Source organism: Silurus meridionalis, chromosome 24 (genome assembly GCF_014805685.1).
Source record: "Silurus meridionalis isolate SWU-2019-XX chromosome 24, ASM1480568v1, whole genome shotgun sequence".
Classification (NCBI taxonomy): domain Eukaryota; kingdom Metazoa; phylum Chordata; class Actinopteri; order Siluriformes; family Siluridae; genus Silurus; species Silurus meridionalis.
In genome coordinates this window covers 6,534,672-6,554,223 of record NC_060907.1, presented here as the reverse complement: position 1 = coordinate 6,554,223, position 19,552 = coordinate 6,534,672, and the positions used below count along the sequence as shown (strand labels likewise).

Sequence of the window (19,552 nt, the reverse complement as noted above, 5' to 3'; positions counted from 1 at the left end):
CAACATTCAATCATCCAGCTTACTGTCTGGCAGCTCACTCTGAGGGATTCTAAACATACCTTTCTTCAACTGTGTTTGTGGTGATCTCATTAGCCAGGGTTAACAGGTTTTCAGCAAAATGTACCACCATAAAATAGGTTCTTATATAAATATAAGGAATCTTCACTCCTGGGTCAAGTCCAAAATGCCAACAATTAAGATTTTAATGGTCGTAATAACAAATCCTTAGTCAGAAAATGAACAAGAATTAAAGAAAACTGTTAAGAATCTCCTGTGCCTTTATTTGCATGTTTATTTCTGTTTTAGTGAAGTGATTTGGGAAAAAGCTAGGAAACAGGGAAATGCATTACTATCTAATACTATTAAGTCAAATCGTGTTATCATTAAAATGTTTGATGTATACTGAACAAAATTCAGTACACCACACCAGCCCAGGACCTCCACATCCAGTATCTTCACCTCTAAGATTGTCTGATACCAGCCACCCAGACAGCTGCTGCAACAATCGGTTTGCATAACCAAAGAATTTCTGTGCAAACTGTCAGAAACCGTCTCAAGGAAGCTCACCTGTATGCTCGTCATCTTTATCGGGGTCTCGACCTGACTGCGGTTTGTCGTCGTAACCGACTTGAGTGGGCAAATGCTCACATTCTATGGCATCCGGCACTTTGTAGAGGTGTTCTCTCTTCACGGAGGAATCCCGGTTTTCACTGTACAGGGCAAAATGCGTGAGGCAAATGGTGGTCACACCAGATATTGACTGGGTTTCAGACTGCCCCGGGGGCCCAATACAGTAGAACTGCACATTTCAGAGTGGCCTTTTCCTGTGGCCAGCCGAAGACACACCTGTGCAATAATCATGCTGACTAATCAGCATCTTGATATGCCACACCTGTGAGGAGAATGGATTCTCTCGGGAAAGCAGAAGTGCTCACTAACAGAGATTTGGAAACATATTTGAGAAAAATAGGCCTTTTGTGTACATAAAAAATGATCTTTGAGTTCAGCTCATGCAAAAACAAAAGTGTTGCATTTATAAATTTGTTCAGTATAAATTGAACAAGAAAAATAAAATCTGGGTATATATAATTTGGTGACCTCATGCAGCTCATCCAGGGCTGGTTAACAGGCCAATAAATGGAAACAGGATTTATAGATCAGGGCAAAATCTATTGGATTTTTCATTCTTGCCAACGCAAAGTTCATACTATTAAAAAGCAATATATATACAGTGGAACCCGGTTATGTCGCCGGCGTAGGGATGTGCCAAAAAGCGCCGAGATAACCGATGATCGAGATAAACGAAAACCAATATGGCGGCAATATATTAACGTGCTTAAAATTTCTTTATGTACATGAGGTGCGTTATTAAATGAGAATGTGCATGCACGTGTTTTTGGAGGTTTTTTACACAACAGCGTTGCCGCAATTTGTTTGATGAAGGCATGCTATGAAAATATACATACATGTTTGTTAACAACAAAATGCATAAGTGCACCAACTAACAGCAGAGATTCACCAGTATACAATACAAACCACCGTCGATTCTCAAAACCAACCTTTATTATATTCTCCAACATTACAAACACAAAGATCGCTCAGAAAATCACAAAAAAACGTGCGGTGTGTAGTTCGTTTTTACAAAAAGCTAACCAGTGTCAGAATTAAATTCTTCAGTAATTTCACTCTGACACACAGCTCTGAAAAGTATCCTACACCTGTAGCATCTGTAAGGCTTGATTTTTCCGCCACTTCCGCGAGTTCTTCTGCGGCCGTCTCACTACCGTATTTTCTTGTATATAAGATGCACCCTGGGTGAGGGGTATGTAAAACTTTCTATAGGACACGTCTCATATACGCGAAAATACGGTAGTGAGATGGTGAAGTGGCAAAAGCCGGCGATTGGTCATGCGGATCGAGATAACCGACGTTAAGTGGCAAATTTGCCCCCCTTGTGCTCGAGATATTAGGGTTCGTCGACATAAAAGAATCGACATAACCGATTAAAAACATGCTAAGACAAAGAGAGAATTTGACGGTTCCACTTCAAAAACGTCGATTTAATAGGGTTGGCGAGTTAACCAAGGTCGAGATCAGTGGGTTCGACTGTACGTATATTGCCATTTAATAATTTAGTTATATTACGTTTGTATGTTCTTGAAAGTATTGTGTGTGATATCTTTATATGTCCAATCTAAATATATTGATATAATGTGTAAAGATTATATAAAAAATATTGTAATAAATACTGAAATAAGTTATTGAGGAAAACTGATTACAAACCCAATTCCAAAAAAGTTGAGACACATTGTGTTAAATGTAAATAAAAACAGAATGCAATAATTTAGAAACCTCATAAACACCTTTTATTTACAATAGAATATAAAAATTATATGAAATGTTTAAACTGAGAAAATGTACAATTTTCAAATGGCTAAAGTAAAAAAAAAAAAGAAGGAAGTATATGTTGCAGAGGAATATGTTGCAATAAAGGAAGTAAATTAAGATGATTGGGTATAAAAAGAGAGGCAGAGTCTCTCAGAAGTAAAAGTGGGCAGAGATTCACCAATCTGTGAAACCTGCCTCTACAAATAATGTATATAAAAGAAATGTGTTGAAATGCTGTAACTTGTCTTGTGACATACTGTTATATTCTAAAAGAAAAAGACATTAAATCTAAATAGTAAGATATTTGGTCGAAATGATGAGATATGCGAATTATGGCACCATAAATGTGCAAAAGGTAATTTGACCTTTTTATGTGAAAAGGCATTGGCTAAAAGTAGGTGGAGCTGAAGGTAACAGAGCTGAAGATGTTAAGATTTTCATTGGGGGTGATGAGGATGGACAGGATTAGAAATGAGTTTATTAGAGGGACAGCACATGTAGGATGTTTTGAAAACAAGGTGAGGGAGGTGTGATTGAGATGGTTTGGACATGTGCAGAGGAGGGACATGGGGTATATTGGTAGGAGAATGCTGAGGATGGAGCCACTAGGAAGGAGGAAAAGAAGAAGATCAAGGAGGAGGTTCATGGATGTGGTGAAGGAAGACATGCAGGTAGTTGGGTTGAAAGAGGCAGATGTAGAGGACAGTGGGGTATGGAGAAGGATGATCCGCTGTGGAGCTCCATATGGGAACAGCCGGAAAAAGAAGAAAGGGAAGATTGTGTAGTCATTGGAGGGCCCTGCATTTGGTACCTGGGCCTTCAGTGGGGATTTCCTCAACATAATCCACCTAATACCACCACTATCATGTCGCAATTATAGAAACCATTAATACTATACAGAAACGCAATATAACAACACTTGGCATTACAAACAGAGAGGCATTTCACATATGGAGGGTGAATACCATTTTGCTAAAGCAAGAATCCCAGTTAAGACTCCAAACATCTACACTACAACCACAACTGTGCCACCTACATCATCTGAAGCAGTTCAGAATCAATATTTGTCTAATAACATGACAAAAACATTAAACATTAAAATAAAATACAACCTACTTACCATAGATGCATAGTCATAATTCGCTCCTCAGAGGTTGTAAGCCAGTGGTACCACTCATAGGCACCGATCTGGAAGTGGCGAACAAACCCTTTCCCGGGCTGAGATAAGCTAGCTAGCTTCGGGGTTGGCCGACCTCTCCTCATGATGTCTAGCTTTTCTTGAAAATGGATTTTTAACTATGTCCAAGACCAAATAAATTTTTCTTTCTCCCTCGGCATAAAAAAGTCTAACTTTTTTATGCCTATAGAGAAAGAGAAATGTATTATCTTATCGTATTATCGTATTAACGTATGCAGCACGCTACAGATGTGTTTTGCCAGTCAAACTTGGCTGTAACAGTTTCCCTCTGACCAACCAATCAGAGGACAGAAAAATGCTGACGCTATTCTGGGCCAGTTAGCTGCCCTGTGAGGCGAATATAAAATCTGATTGATTAAAAAACAGAATCATTTCCAGTGTTGGGCAATAGTGCGTTACTGTAATGCAGTTCCTTTTGACAGTAACTAATACTGTAATGCATTACTTTTTAAATAAATTAACCGTTACAGTATTAGTTAGTTACTGTTACCGTATGGTGTGTTGTCCGTTACTTTTTTTAATGACTGAATTTCGGCTGAAGTGTAGACTACAGCCTAACCTGTTTACAGCAGAGACGCATTGTAAGATTGGTGGATGAACCACTGTAAACACGAAGAAGATGCACTGTGGGCGTGTTTCCGTTTATTCAGGTCTGTGCGGCAGTAATGGCGAGTCGAGGCGAGAGCAAGACGTGTTTCTCAAAGTGGAAATATGCTCATTATTTCACTTTAGTTGAGCAGAAAAACAAAACCTTTTTAGTTAAATGTAAGCTGTGTCTTTCTGGTTTGAAGCTCGTATCTACTGCGATAAACAGCAACTCCAATCTGTTGAAGCACCTTCAGAAACTCCATGCCTCGACAAAGCTAGAAGCTAGAAGCTAGAAGCTAACCCGGTGTTCTGTTGTACATTGTTGATAGTTTTCATACTAAAGCTGTGAAAGGAACATTTTTAAGAGCTCAACACAACAGCTTTTATGATGCAGAAGCCACTTTAGTTTTTGATTGTGAATATATTATTCAGCTTGTTTTGTTATTTATTTCAGAAATCCTTGTGATATATTCAGTTTGTGCTGGTCTGACTTTAATAAAATAGTGTTTAAAAATGACTTTGTGTTTAAGTCAGTTTTGTGTTTGTATACACCATAACGCATAAAAGGGCATTAATGGGAACATTAAAGAACATTCTTTAAAAAAGTAACTAAAAAGCTACTTTTAACAGTAACACATTACTTTTTGGTGTAAGTAATAAACAAAGTAATTGAGTTACTTTTTGAATGAAGTACCGAGTAACTGTAACTAGTTACTATTTCTTAGTAACTAGCACAACACTTTCTTATATAGACTAGAGTAAAAAGGACAGCACTACTCACTTTAAAGGTCCTGGGCAGGTTAGATCGACAGCATATAGAGGCTGAAATCTGATTGGAAAAAAAAGTCTAAGATCCATATATACATACTGGAAGCAGTGCAGCCAAGAGAAATGCTATGAAATTAAGAGAATAAACTGTTGGGAATAAATTCATAAAATTTCATGGAACAAATATTAGAACTTAGGTTGTAAATGTAGGTCAGTACTGATAGTGTCAGCAGAGAAAGCTTTGCTGGCCCTGACAGCCCACCACTGTGTGTAGTACAAAGTAGTACCAAAATAACAATTTAGAAACCCAGTGACAGTTCAGAGAAACCTGAAATCAAAGATCTATCCATCCATCCATCCATCCATCCATCCATCCATCCATCCATCCATCCATCCATCCCTTCATCCATCATTTACATTGATTTATTGTTTGTTTGTTTGTTTGTTTGTTTTTACACCAAAATTTATATACTGTAATAAAGAACCAATCCATTTATGTCTCCTTTTGAGAAGACTGCAGGGGTTTGGCTGGTCGACTGCTCATTTGCTTTCCCCGGGTGTGGTAAGGCGGTCGTTCCTCTCTAGCTTTAGAGAGAGACACATTCAATGCCCTCCTTCCCAACATCTTCCCGTTCATTTCTTTAATGGCTGTCTCTGCTTCGGCTGTTGAGGAATAGCTGACATAGCCAAATCCCCTGGAGCGGCCGTCCTCCATCATCACCTGTAGGAGGCAGCAAGGAGATACAATAAGCAAAGAATAAGCATTACATGCTGCAGCTATTATCACACAGGTGATTGGAAAAGGAAGAGAATGGAGGGCTGACCTTGGCATGGATGATAGTTCCAAATGGGAGGAAAGCTTTGTACAGGCGCTTGTTGTCCACGCTGTAGTCGAGGTTCCAGATGTAAAGCTCAACTTTCTACAAAACAGAAGACAAAGTCAATATTCATCAAAAAGTTTAACGTGAGACAGAACACATCTGTGCATAAAAAGTCTGAGAAGCAGCAATTAAACCTTTTGAGTAAAACCAAAGACACAACAGCATGTCCAAATATGGACCCATGCCCTCTCAGCCCTGTGATCTGCAGACAGACCTTACCTTAGCATAGTCGCTGAGCTGAGATTTCCTGGTGTTTTCAGACAGCTGTTGTTGATTCTTTCGCACTTCAGGCTTCTCAGCCTGTGTTTTCTCCTCCCTGCTTGTCTCAACGTTCTCCGTCCGCTTCCCTCCCCTCAAAACTTCTGCCCATGTAGGACTTTTAGAAGATTTTGGGGTGGATGAAGCAACTTGCTTGTTCTGCCCCATGACTTTCTCAGTCTGCTCCTCCTTGTTCTCATCCTTCTCCACAATTTCGGTCCGAACGATTATTTTCCCAGTGTAGGTTGTTGGTACAGACCCTTCAGGAATTCCAACGGGTTGGACTGGACGCTGAGGTTCAGGTTGAGGAGATTGTGTCACAGAGAGCACAGTTCTTCCTCTCCGAAGCTCATCAAGGGAGACGTCTTGGCCTCCTTTATTGGGGTCTTGAATTCTAATCTGTAGGGAACACAAGTTAAACAATGAATTAAAATGTAGAGCTACAAGAGATATAGAGGCAGTTGAGGAGAACCATATAATAAACAAAGACAGTCTGCAGAAATCTAGAAGTGTAAAACATCTTCTTCTTCTTCTTTTTCTTTCAGCTTCTCCCATTAGGGGTCGCCACAGCATATCATCTGTCTCCATACCCTCCTGTCCTCTACATCTGCCTCTTTCAACCCAACTACCTGCATGTCTTCCCTCACCACATCCATTAACCTCCTCCTTGGTCTTCCTCTTTTGCTCGTTCCTGGTGGCTTCATCCTCAGCATTCTCCTACTGATATACCCCATGTCCCTCCTCTGCACATGTCCAAACCATCTAAATCTCGCCTCCCTCACCTTGTCTCCAAAATGTCCTACATGCACTCTCTCTCTAATAAACTTATTTCTAATCCTGTCCATCCTCGTCACTCTCAACAAAAACCTCAACATCTTCAGCTTTACTACCTCTCTTGTCTTTTACTCAATGCCACTGTCTCTAAACCATACAACATCACAGGTCTCACCACAGTCCTAAAAACTTTTCCTTTCACTCTTGCAGATACCCTTCTATCACAAATCACTCCTGCTATCACTCTTCTCCACCCACTCCACCCTGCCTGCACACTTTTCTTCACTTCTCTAACACACTCTCCATTACTTTGCACAGTTGTCACGTTCATCAGCTGCTCAAAATACTCCCTCCATCTTCTTAACAGACTCTCCTCACTATTCAACACATTTCCATCTCCATCCTTTATTGCAGCACATCCTTCCCAGCTCGGTCCCTCTGTCTGGCCAATCGATATAAACCTTTTTTCATTCCTTCTCCTTGGCTTTCGCCACATCCCTCTTCACCTGCTGCCGCATCTCCTTGTACTCCTGCCTACTTTTCTCATTACTCTGTCTATCCCACTTCTGTTTTGCCAACCTCTTTCTCCTTATGCTCTCCTGCACTTCCTCATTCCACCACCACGTCTCCTTGTCCTCCTTTCTATTTTCAGATGTCACACCAAGTACCTTTTCTAGCTGTCTCCCTCATCACTTCTGCAGTAGATGTTCAATCATTCAGCACCTCTTCAGCACCACCACCACGCCTGTGTGTGACCTCTTCCCTGAATCTCACACTACAGTCTTCCTTCTTCAGTTTCCACCATCTTATTCTTCTTTTAGTCTTCACTCTCCTCCTCCTCTTGTTCACATCCAAAACCATCCTACAGACCACCATCTGATGCTGTCTAGCTACACTGTCCCCTGCCAACACCTTACAGTCTCCAATCTCCTTCAGGTTGCATCTCCTTCATTGAACATAGCCCACCTGTGTGCACCTTCCTCCACTCTTATACGTCACACTATGATCCTCCTTCTTCTTAAAATAAATGTGCACCACTGCCATTTCCATCCTTTCAGCAAACTCTACCACCATCTGCCCTTCCACATCTCTCTCCTTAAAACCATACCTACCCATCACCTCCTCATCACCTCTGTTCCCTTCACCTACATGCCCATTAAAATCTTCCCCAATCACCAATCTTTCATTCCTAGGTACACCTTCTACCACTTCATCTAACTCACTCCAGAATGTTTCCTTCTCCTCCATCTCACAGCCGACTTGTGGAGCATAAGCACTGATGACATTTATCATCATCCCTTCAACTTCCAGCTTCACGTTCATCACCCTATCAGAAACTCTCTTCACCTCCACTACACTCTTACTGTACTCTTCCTTCAGAATCACCCCTACACCATTTCTCTTTCCATCCACACCATGAAAACATATAGAGGAATAACATTTTATGAGCACATTAAACATTTTTTCAGTAACGATTTTGTTGGTTACTTACCGGTTTACTCTGCCTTATAGACAGAAGTGGCAGGTCGCGCCGAGGAGGCTGGGGAGTGGAATAAAAGCCTCTAGCTAAAACAAGAAAAACAACCAACCTTAGGACATTCTGGGTACATCTCATGGCCTGTCCCAAATCACCTACTCACTGCACCACTGTGCAGAAATGGAAAAAATTAAAGTTTATATGCCCCTTACCGGTCATCAGACTAGCATCATTGGAAATTCTCCCAGCTGTTGGACTCTGCTGATAAACACAGGGAGAGTCATGGTATGATTAATATGATAAAAATCAAAAGAAAGAATAAAGTTTATTAACAGGAGTAAAGATGGAAAATGCAATAGACAAACAAATACAAACAAAAAAAATTACAATCATTTAATTAGATGTTTTCATTTGCATTAAACTACACTCAGTACCCCATAGTGTCAAAGTAAAGGCAGAATTCTAGAAATGCATGTATATATATTAAAAAGGTAAAAAAAATATAACATACATAACATTATGACATTTTGACAGTATAACAGGTGAAGTGAATGACACTGATGATCTCTTCATCATGGCACCTGTTAGTGGGTGGGATAGATTTATTAGGCAGCAAGTGAACATTTTGTTTTCAAAGTTGACGTGTTAGAAGCAGGAAAGATGGGCAAACGTAAGGATTTGTGCGAGTTGGACAAGGGCAAATAGTGATGGCTGGACGTCTTGGTCAGAGCATCTCCAAAACTGCAGCTCTTGTGGGATGCTCCCAGTCTGCAGTGGTCAGTATCTATCAAAACTGCTCTGAAGAAGGAACAGTGGTGAACCGGCGACAGGGTCATGGGCTTGCCCAAGCTCACTGATGCACATGGGGAGTGAAGGAAGCATGTTTTGCATCAAGGGGAGGCTTCCGCTTAGTCACTCTGCCATAAAGCCCAGATTGGTGGAGAGATGCTGTGATGGTTGTCCTTCTGTAACTTCCAAGCTTCACACAGGATCTCCAGAGCTTAGTCAGAGTGACCATCAGGTTCTTGCTCACCTCTCTTACAAAGGTCCTTCTCACCAGATAGCTCAAGTTGTCTAGGCAGCCAGTTCTTGGAACAGTCTTGGTTGGACTTCTTCCACTGGAGAATGATGGACGTCACTGTGCTTGCAAAAATCCTGTCTCTAAGCTCTGCATACAGTTCCTTTGACCTCATGGCTTGGTTTTTGCTCTGATATGCATTGTCAGCTGTAAAACCTTTTATCATGTCCAATCAATAAACCGTTCCAAAAGGTAGAAACATCTCAACAAACAAAGGCACCTGATTTAGTTTTCAACCATTGTTTCAAAGTGTATAAATATTGATGTGCACATGATATTTTATTAAATTATTAAATTATTATTAATTTCCAGACATTTCTCTGACAACTCTGTTTGCACTATTTTTATTATGGGGTACTGAGTGTAGATTAATTGAAGAGAAAAATATAGATGTGTATATTTATATACTTGTATACATATACTAGGGGTGACCCCGAATATTCGAAGATTTGATGCTTCAATATAAACTACAGTGGAGTGTTATACCTGGATTGATTGGGTGAAGTATTGTTGTCGCATCTCCATCATTGTGTGTGGTGTGTAAAAATGATGTGGAAGGATTTGATGGAACAATGGGTTAAATTGGGGTCGCATGACAGGCATGAAGAAAACATTCTCCTGATGCCGAAACTAAAGTAAGGAACAGAGTTGGGTTTTAGAGAAACACTTTTTTTCACATTTGTTTCAGAAACAATTAAGTACAGAAAGTAATAAACAGTCTATCTATCTATCTATCTATCTATCTATCTATCTATCTATCTATCTATCTATCTATCTATCTATCTATCTATCTATCTATCTATCTATCTATCTATCTATCTATCTATCTATCTATCTGTCTGTCTGTCTGTCTGTCTGTCTGTCTGTCTGTCTGTCTGTCTGTCTATCTATCTATCTATCTATCTATCTATCTATCTATCTATCTATCTTACATATTTCTCTGTCTGTCTATCTATCTATCTATCTATCTATCTATCTATCTATCTATCTATCTATCTATCTATCTATCTATCTATCTATCTATCTATCTATCTTACATATTTCTCTGTCTGTCTGTCTGTCTGTCTGTCTGTCTGTCTGTCTGTCTGTCTGTCTATCTATCTATCTATCTTACATATTTCTCTATCTATCTATCTATCTATCTATCTATCTATCTATCTATCTATCTATCTATCTATCTATCTATCTATCTATCTATCTATCTTACATATGTCTCTGTCTGTCTATCTATCTATCTATCTATCTATCTATCTATCTATCTATCTATCTATGTATCTATCTATCTATCTATCTCTATCTATCTATCTATCTATCTATCTATCTATCTATCTATCTATCTATCTTACATATTTCTCTGTCTGTCTGTCTGTCTGTCTGTCTGTCTGTCTGTCTGTCTATCTATCTTACATATTTCTCTGTCTGTCTGTCTGTCTGTCTGTCTGTCTGTCTGTCTGTCTATCTATCTATCTATCTATCTATCTATCTATCTATCTATCTATCTATCTATCTATCTTACATATTTCTCTGTCTGTCTGTCTGTCTGTCTGTCTGTCTGTCTATCTATCTCTATCTATCTTACATATTTCTCTGTCTGTCTGTCTGTCTGTCTATCTATCTATCTATCTATCTATCTATCTATCTCTCTCTATCTATCTATCTATCTATCTATCTATCTATCTATCTATCTATCTATCTATCTATCTATCTTACATATTTCTCTGTCTCTGTCTGTCTGTCTGTCTGTCTGTCTATCTATCTATCTATCTATCTATCTTAAATAGTTCTCTGTCTGTCTGTCTGTCTGTCTATCTATCTATCTATCTATCTATCTATCTATCTATCTATCTATCTATCTATCTATCTATTACATATTTCCATATCTATCTATCTATCTATCTATCTATCTATCTATCTATCTATCTATCTATCTATCTATCTATCTATCTATCTATCTTACATATTTCTGTCTGTCTGTCTGTCTATCTATCTATCTATCTATCTATCTTACATATTTCTCTATCTGTCTATCTGTCTATCTATCTATCTATCTATCTATCTATCTATCTATCTATCTATCTATCTATTAATTAATTATACCTGGACTGATGGGATCGGTTGTCTCTCTGCCATCATGTGTGGTGCAATAACGTTGAGTGGCAAACCAGGGTGTATTTGTGTTGGGTTTAAAACCGGCATGTTTGTAACAGGCATTGAAAGAGTCTAAAAGAAATGTGTGGATGCTGGAAAAAAGAAACAGAATTATATGTGTGTGTTTCAGTAAGAAGGGAGTACATTAAGAAATATAACAGTAAAAAAAAATCAATGCACGTTAGTTCTTATACTCCAGGGGTGGCCAACCCGCGGCTCTTACGTTCATATCGGAGTTTGTGTTTGTGTTTGTTTTTAATGTGCGTGTTCGCATTGCTTGAGTTCAATACGGTATTTTTAAGACTTAAATGATCTTCCCCCTACTGGGAAACTGCGGTGTTTTCATCTCACGCACATGCGCATTTGACGAAAATACCGTATTGAACTCAAGCGAAGCGAACACAAATATGAAGATGAACACAGGACGTTTTTAACAGAGTGAGAGAGTTTATATAGTTTTTTGTTGAATGTAATGACGTCATTCTGCCTCATGTCAAAGTTTTAAATCTTCAGCACCACTTCAGCTCACTCCATGCTAACATCAACCAGGAATTTCCAAAAAGGGACTGAACTTCACAAGCACAAGTTGGTCACTTTGAAAAGTCAGGCAGAAAAGCAGATACAATTTTCCCAATAATTTAGCCTTAAATTTGGTTTGGAAAATTGCACGGGCTAAAAAGCCATGCAATAAAGGGGAGTTCGTAAAATAATGCCTCAGTGACGTTGTTGAAATCTTGTCTTCTGAAAACGACAAACTAAAATGCATTGTATCAGACGTGCAACTGTCCCACCACGCTGTTAAACATAGAATATCGGACATTAACACGGCTATTGAATCACAGTTGCACTCTGACCTGGAATGCCAGAAGTCCCACTAAGCAACATGCATAGTAAAATAAAAACGCTATTGTAAATTATTATATTTTTGATTGTGGACTTGGTTGAACTGACAGTGTGTGTGTGTGTGTGTGTGTAAGAGGAAGGGATGGGTGATGTTTATGTGTGCCCCTGTGTATGATGTGGCTCTTGGTCTCTGACTGGTTGGCCACCCCTGTTCTACTCCATTATCATGTCCACGGCTTTAACGCTGCTGAGGACACGAGAAGCTGCTCATCCTACTGGACATTAGAACAGAGGAGGATCTGCTTACAAATAAATCCTTTCCGAAGACTTTAGTAGAGTCTGTAAAGGATTTGGATAGAGTAAGCAGTAGCGGTTCCTAGTGACTGCTTTATCCCTCAAGAGGAGTTCACACAATAAAATGCGTTCGGTAAAAGCACTGCTTTTTATAGCGTTCTTCTGACGTCACAGCAAAGCCGGAACTCTTCATCATTAACCTGAGCTATTCTACAGGACACGTGTTATACTGAACTCGAATAGGATTGTGTTCACAAAATGGGCCATGAAATATTGACGCTGGAGATTCTCCTACATTGCGCTGGAATAGAGATATACAGGCGTTTTACAGTGTAAGTTGGTCGGGAAAGCGCAGGAATGTGATCATACTGATGGTCTGCAACACACTGATGTCCAAGCTGCGATTTATGAACCTTCAGGCCGAACTTATGGTATCTTCATTTAAAAACATGACTTTAAAGTTCTTGCGAGAGGAAGGGGTTCTGGTGGAGAGCATGGTGTATAATCATGCATCACTTTTGACCACGCGGCGGTACGCGCATGCGCAGTTCAATGTCTGGTCGCCAAGCAACGCCGTGTCAACCTGCAACCCCCGCAGCAGCGCCGCGTTTCCTCCCCTGCATCTCCGTTTCATTCAGTGTTAAACACTAACACGTGGTTACGACTCGGGCATAAGATTTCAGTGTCTCCATCGCCGACTGGAGTAAAATGCGGCGATAAACAGCAACCAAACTCGCGGAGGAAAAGAAAAAAAGAAATCGAGGTAGGATCTGCGTGATGAACTAGCATGCTAACCTCGCTTCGGGTACACACAGGAAAAAGAATAATGATCGGGCAAATGAAACCAAACGACAAGCAAAGATGAAACTTAGCTGGAAAATACTAGTTATACAACAGGACTAAGGCCTGATTAGCTAAACTAGACGAGTTGCTAAGCAGCTCATCGGATTATAGTGGGAAATCTGGGCGCCGTAAAATGATTGTAAATGTCGTAAAACAAAACGGCTGATCACGACAGTTGGCGACAATTGAATTAAAACACGTGTGCAGCCAGCTGTTAAAGCATACATTATCCTACTCAGCATAGTGCATATTAAAAATGGAAAGGAAGCAGGGTTTATATAGTACAGAAGCAGTACTGATTATAAACAGTGTGTAATACGTCGATTGCAAAAACAATGTTGCATTAGGTCGGAATTTGCTAATTCACTTACTTTTACAATACGGTAATAAATAATGTATTCTTATCAGCTGTGAGATTGAACATCTTTGCAGTACTTTCTGAAAGAAGCCATTACTTACAGTGGCTAATAATATATAACAAGATATTTTTTATTCTGCCAAAACTTGAAACATTTGCAGCTATCTGGAGTGTTCTTCATGATCTGGAAAGATTTTTCTATGAAAATAAAGTCGAACATCTGGACAAAAAAACCCATAAAAGCTTGGTGTTTACAAACTTTTGACAGGCTCTGTATTATTCTAAAGTCATTAATTTATTTCATTCATTCATTAATAAGAACCTGTAATTTCTCTCACGTGCAGCAGATGGCACTAGAACGACAACCTGCTCCCTTATCACAGAAATGTTTAAAATAAAATAAATAAATAATAAAATAAACCTGCCAGGGTGGTGTGTTTATTTTATCGCTTTTCATGTCCTTGCAAGCCTTTGCCTGAATGTTTACAGATTATGAAGCACCAGCACACTGGCGTTGTGCAGCTGAGCCCCTCTTTGAGCTTTGAACCTTTTGCTTTGAACAGAGTCACAAATTTCAAAAAAGGCCAATGGGGCTCTTCGACAAGCTGGCAGGGTGGCTGGGGCTGAAGAAGAAGGAGGTCAACGTGCTTTGTTTGGGTCTGGACAACAGCGGAAAGACTACCATCATCAATCAGCTGAAGCCATCCAACGTAATTCTTCACATAATGTCACGTGTTAAATGTTTACTTCACTGTAACATGACTTTTTAACCCCTTTTTTGTTAAAGTGGAAATGGAATGGAAACTTTTCAATTATTTCGAGAACATGAAACGTTTTTTTTCTCTACAGGCTCAAGCGCAAGACATCGTCCCTACTATTGGGTTTAGCATCGAGAAATTCAAAACCTCAAGGTGAGCATGGACACGGTGTCTTTTTACTGCTATATTTGTTTTCAATTATTGTTGTAATTGATTATGCATTGACCAGATTTGTTGTCTTTACAGTCTGTCGTTCACAGTGTTTGACATGTCGGGCCAGGGCAGGTACAGGAACCTTTGGGAGCACTATTACAAGTAAGTGGAACTGCTGGTACTGGTGGTGTAACAATATCCAGTATTGTGTATGTGTGTTGGGTTCATTTGTTTTGTCTTGAAAATGAAAAACATGTTGAAGTAACTATGTTTAAAAAACTGTTAGTGGTCAAAATGTAAAATATTTCAAATATACCTCAGTTATAGTGCAGTAGTTTGGGTGCGATTTTGTATTTATTACATTTTTTTTCTTTCCCCTTGAAATCTATTTTTAACTCAGTAACGAATATGATTTAAAATGTAGTTACTTTTACTAAAATTGCAGATTTTAAAGAATGCTTTAGAAAGGAGAAGTAAACAAAAATAAACACACAATTACAGTAACGCAAATAAACGCATCTCACTACTTTCCATCTCTGCTAGTTTCTAATTTGCACTTAGACTTTTCATCCTAAGAAAAGATGCCAGTGAAATTCACGATTACTTCCAGGTTAGGATCGAATGTTAGATTATGCAGTTTGGGGCACTAATCATTTTTGGCATTGTGAGAGTGTGTGTGTGTCAATTTCTCAGTTTCTCGGTTTTGTGTGTGTGTGTGTGTGTGTTTAGAAAATAAAAAGCCGTTTCTGCATTGAATATAAACCAAATGAATGAATGAAGGTGTCGATTTACTTTTCAGTTTAGTTTTGGATTCAAAAATGTAAAGTTGAAAAGAATTTATGAATTTATGAAAATATACACAGACCCTTCTAACCGTGAGATTCAGTCATACACGTGTGTCACTTCTCTATTGCTACTTTATCATTGTCCTGAACCTTTCACATGAATGCAGAAATGTCACAAGGGTTGGAAGAACTGCATTTTCTTTTTTGTCTCGGTTTGACCAGGGAAGGACAGGCCATCATATTCGTCATTGACAGCAGTGATAAGTTGAGAATGGTGGTCGCCAAGGAAGAGCTCGATACTCTCCTCAACCATCCTGGTGAGCAGCTTAGTGTTGCAGTTATGGAAGTAAGGAGTTGGAAAGGTAGTAGTGGTGGTGATGTTAGTAGAAAAAGTAGCAGATGTTTTTCTTGTAGTAGTTTTTGTAGTAGTGAGTAGCGATAGTAGTGAGAGCAGCAGTAATGATTGTTATTAGTAAAATTGTTCTAATGGTAATTGTAGTTGTTTGTTTTATTTATTTAGTAGTACTGTTACTGTTTGTAGCACTAATGGTAGTAGTGTTAATTGTGTTTGTTTTAGTAGTTTTAGTATTAAGTATTTAGTAATTGTAGGTGTATATATAGGTTTTTTGTTTTGTTTTGCCGCTACTTTTTTACCACGCTTTGAACCCCACGGCTTAAACAATGAAGCAGCCAATTTATGGGTTTTTCCCGGTTTCACAAACTTCAAGACAAAAAAACTGAGCCCCATAACATTAGACCAATGAAATTGTGGAACGGGTTCAGGTAAACCTATAAAACTCTTTATATTAAATCAGATGCGCTGCCACTGAATCGGGCCGCACCACATCATAAATATGGATGAGGTTCCTCTGACGTTTTACCTGCCGCTCACTCGGACTGTCTACAGGAAATGAGAATCATTCGTCACGCTGAAAACATCCGAGCATGAAAACACACACTTCACCTGTGTTCTGAGCTGCACGGCATCCGGAGAAAAGATTCACCGGTGGTGATTTTTAAACGCACGACGATGCCAAAAGATAAACTCCTGAGAGAAATTGTTGTGAAAGGAAGGAGGAAGACAGTGAACAATGACTTTCTTGGTAGACTACTGTTTGGATACAAGCCGTGTAACAGACACTATCTTTCGTTAAAGTCTGTGTAAAGTTCATTAGTTTCAGTGTAGACTTATTTATGTTCAAAATAAAAATCTTTGTCAAATTCAGTGGGTGTGGCTTATATTTGGGTGTGCTTAATAGTCCAGAAATTACGGTAGTTTCTTTCAGTAGTAGTAATACTAATAATGAAGGTGTAGTAGTTGTTGAAGTAGAAATAGTTGTTGTAATGATAATTATACATTTGGAGATGTAATAGACATTTTGATCTTTCCTAATGTAGTAGTTTCAGTTATGCATATAGTAAAATTAATGTTTTTGGTTTTTTGTGTGTGTGTATGCAGATGTCAAACACAGGAGAATCCCAATCCTGTTCTTCGCTAATAAAATGGATCTACGGGATGCTCTGTCCTCAGTGAAGGTCTCTCAGCTCCTCTGTCTGGAGAACATCAAAGATAAACCATGGCACATCTGGTAAGACAATACGGCCCTTCAGTTCATTAGATTTACATCCTATGGTTCTGGTGTTGGCCCACAACTGCTCATTTGTGTTGTTACCTTTATTATGTGTGTGTTTTAGTGCTAGTAATGCTGTCCAGGGGGAGGGTCTGCAGGAGGGAGTCGACTGGCTGCAAGGTACAGATTTGTCTATTTATTCAGGTGAAACTACAGTGTATGTGAATGAATGATGCTTCATTTCTCCCGAATTAACTCCAGTGGCAGGGCTGATATTATTATATCATTGAACAATTTGTATTTTTTTTGTTTTGTTTTTTTGTCCTCTGTAGAACAATTTGCACTGTAAGTATTTAAACAAACTTGTGGTGATGTAGTGAAGTGATATCACGTCCACTTTATTAGTGATTATAGGTACATTGATCAAATACCTTCAAATACAATTATAACATCTAAAATCGTGAATACAATCTTTAGACTTTAGCATCGTGTCTACAACGTAGTCCAAGTCTTAGTTTTTCAACGTACCCCGACTTCATGAATCGCCAATCACCAGTTTGTATACAGAGTGTTTACTAACTGTACTGCTTCCTTTCCCAAACAGATCAAATCCGAACCATGAGAACATGAAACGCTCATAGTATCCGGAAGAGAATTCCACAACGTCGCCGCGTCCACTTCACCAAACCTCCTCACGGGGCATGCTGAGTCGGCTGTTCACGAAGCTCAGGGTTCAGGAGTGTCAGATGCTTTAATTCTGTTGCATCGCAGAGTTCGTTTCCACGCATATTGTTTTTAAGATTATTTTCTTGAAAATTAGGTCAATTATCACTAGTTATAGTGTGTATAAATTGTAAAAAAAAAATGAGTGCAAAACAGTTCACACACATATCATGTATTTATTATGTCATGGTTTCAGAGCGGGGAAAATGTGTAAGTTAAAAAGACTTTTAGCAGATGTTTTTTTTTTTTTATCATTGCTTTGCATAATTTTATATTTATATCCATATAAGGCTACAATATATAGTGTGTTGTGCTTTAAAAAATTAGTTTTCTACTCATTTTCACTCAAATATGTTTCATAATGTGATTTGTAGAGTCAGCAGTTCATAAATAATAAGGAATTATCTCTAAAATTGATAGTAGCGTCTCGTACTGCAGTTTAAATGGTGTACCAGTTTATTTCTATGTATTTATAAATCTACCAAATAAATCACTTCACACGTCTAGTTACAGTGCATTTCTGTTTGGATATTTTTATTAATAAAGTATAAAAGAGCTATTTTCAACACAACACACAATTATTTATGACGTCCTTTTTTTTCTCAGATATCAAAAACTAAAAAATGTACCAACATTTTTTTTTTAATCACTAAACATTTGTTTTCTGATGCGCCAAGTCTCAAATCAGTACCAAAAGCCGCCATGATGCACACATCCGGCAATTAAAACCGTCCGTGTGGAAACAAAAACTCCGTTTGGTCTCCTGATGATTTATGTAATTTACAACACCATAATTACTTTAAAATATTTACAAGGATATTTTGTCTTCATGTTAAGTTTGGTTTCACTAATAATAAACGTACATTTGCAGAAAGCATCAATATTTGTCCATGACAATGTTGATTAGAGTATTGAATACGTTAAAAGTATTAATTTAAGGTATATTTAGAACAGATAATAATAATCGATTAAGCTGCGATTAATCACAAGTTAACTCGTGACAATTATGCGATCAAACATTACAATGATTTTATATTCATATTTAGAATTATATATATATATATATATATATATATATATATATATATATATATATATATATATATATATATATACATTTATACATAAACATTTTTCCACAACACTATTAAATTCTGAACTCTGAATTGGTTAGTCAGGAAGGGTGTATTATCTTTATTATGAATGCAGCATGGCTTATTATGGCAGAGCAGCCGCATTATATATATATATATATATATATATATATATATATATATATATATATATATATATACTGTAAACACACACACACAAATTATGGTGATTAACTTTGTGATGACAGAAATGGACCAACCTGTAATGGAAATGAGGCCTACAGTAAAGAGTATGATTTGGCGTTAATTGGTGTAATGTATATAAACGAGTGAAGGCTGTAGTGTGACCCTGGTCAGTGGGCTGGTCGGTGTGAATAAATGAACAGCTGCAGAAGGAGGGCTGACCTGTAGCTTCAGTTGTGGCTAATCAGATTTGTTCCATTAAGATCTCCATAGCGGCGTAAACGCAGTCTCATCAGCAACCCATCTGCCTTCTGGAATTAGCACTGAAGAAGAGGCGTCTCTCGGGTTAAAGAGTGATGTTTCTCTACACAGCATCTGAGAAATAGATC

At 38.4% G+C, this 19,552-nt stretch overlaps 2 protein-coding genes across 5 annotated transcripts; one reads left to right on the top strand and one right to left on the bottom strand.

The window, feature by feature from the left end:
• Positions 1-5,376: 5,376 nt before the first annotated feature.
• Positions 5,377-13,635, bottom strand: LOC124377782 (RNA-binding protein 42-like). Of its 3 annotated transcripts, none has more exons than XM_046837059.1 (8): positions 13,491-13,635; positions 11,508-11,650; positions 9,897-10,040; positions 8,545-8,593; positions 8,348-8,421; positions 6,043-6,480; positions 5,767-5,862; positions 5,377-5,663 (listed from the first exon to the last, which is right to left on the bottom strand). In XM_046837059.1, the coding sequence occupies exons 2-8, from the start codon at positions 11,619-11,621 to the stop codon at positions 5,436-5,438; spliced, it is 1,143 nt and encodes a 380-aa protein (XP_046693015.1). In that variant the 5' UTR covers positions 11,622-11,650; positions 13,491-13,635; the 3' UTR covers positions 5,377-5,435. The 3 variants fall into 3 exon arrangements, with proteins under 3 accessions (XP_046693015.1, XP_046693016.1, XP_046693014.1); XM_046837060.1 differs by lacking the exon at positions 13,491-13,635 and adding an exon at positions 12,709-12,824 and having other exon boundaries at positions 8,545-8,590; XM_046837058.1 differs by lacking the exon at positions 13,491-13,635 and adding an exon at positions 12,709-12,823.
• Positions 12,935-18,392, top strand: arl6 (ADP-ribosylation factor-like 6). 2 transcript variants are annotated; one of them, XM_046837061.1, is made up of 9 exons: positions 12,935-13,458; positions 14,460-14,606; positions 14,746-14,807; positions 14,901-14,969; positions 15,815-15,909; positions 17,052-17,181; positions 17,288-17,343; positions 17,496-17,508; positions 17,768-18,392. In XM_046837061.1, exons 2-9 carry the CDS (start codon positions 14,484-14,486, stop codon positions 17,802-17,804), a joined length of 585 nt encoding a protein of 194 aa, XP_046693017.1. In that variant the 5' UTR covers positions 12,935-13,458; positions 14,460-14,483; the 3' UTR covers positions 17,805-18,392. The 2 variants fall into 2 exon arrangements, with proteins under 2 accessions (XP_046693017.1, XP_046693018.1); XM_046837062.1 differs by lacking the exon at positions 17,496-17,508.
• The last annotated feature ends 1,160 nt before the right edge of the window (positions 18,393-19,552 follow it).

What these genes read in the sequence shown, in the direction of transcription:
- arl6 (XM_046837061.1), top strand. Translation starts at nt 14,484, where the DNA reads ATGGGGCTCTTCGACAAGCTGGCAGGGTGGCTGGGGCTGAAGAAGAAG. An exon ending in GAGAAATTCAAAACCTCAAG is followed by an intron (nt 14,808 to 14,900) that starts GTGAGCATGGAC and finishes TTGTCTTTACAG; the next exon opens with TCTGTCGTTCACAGTGTTTG. An exon ending in CTTTGGGAGCACTATTACAA is followed by an intron (nt 14,970 to 15,814) that starts GTAAGTGGAACT and finishes CGGTTTGACCAG; the next exon opens with GGAAGGACAGGCCATCATAT.
- LOC124377782 (XM_046837059.1), bottom strand. Translation starts at nt 11,621, where the DNA reads ATGCCTGTTACAAACATGCCGGTTTTAAACCCAACACAAATACACCCT. An exon ending in CTATAAGGCAGAGTAAACCG is followed by an intron (nt 6,481 to 8,347) that starts GTAAGTAACCAA and finishes TGTTCCCTACAG; the next exon opens with ATTAGAATTCAAGACCCCAA. An exon ending in AGCTCAGCGACTATGCTAAG is followed by an intron (nt 5,863 to 6,042) that starts GTAAGGTCTGTC and finishes TCTGTTTTGTAG; the next exon opens with AAAGTTGAGCTTTACATCTG.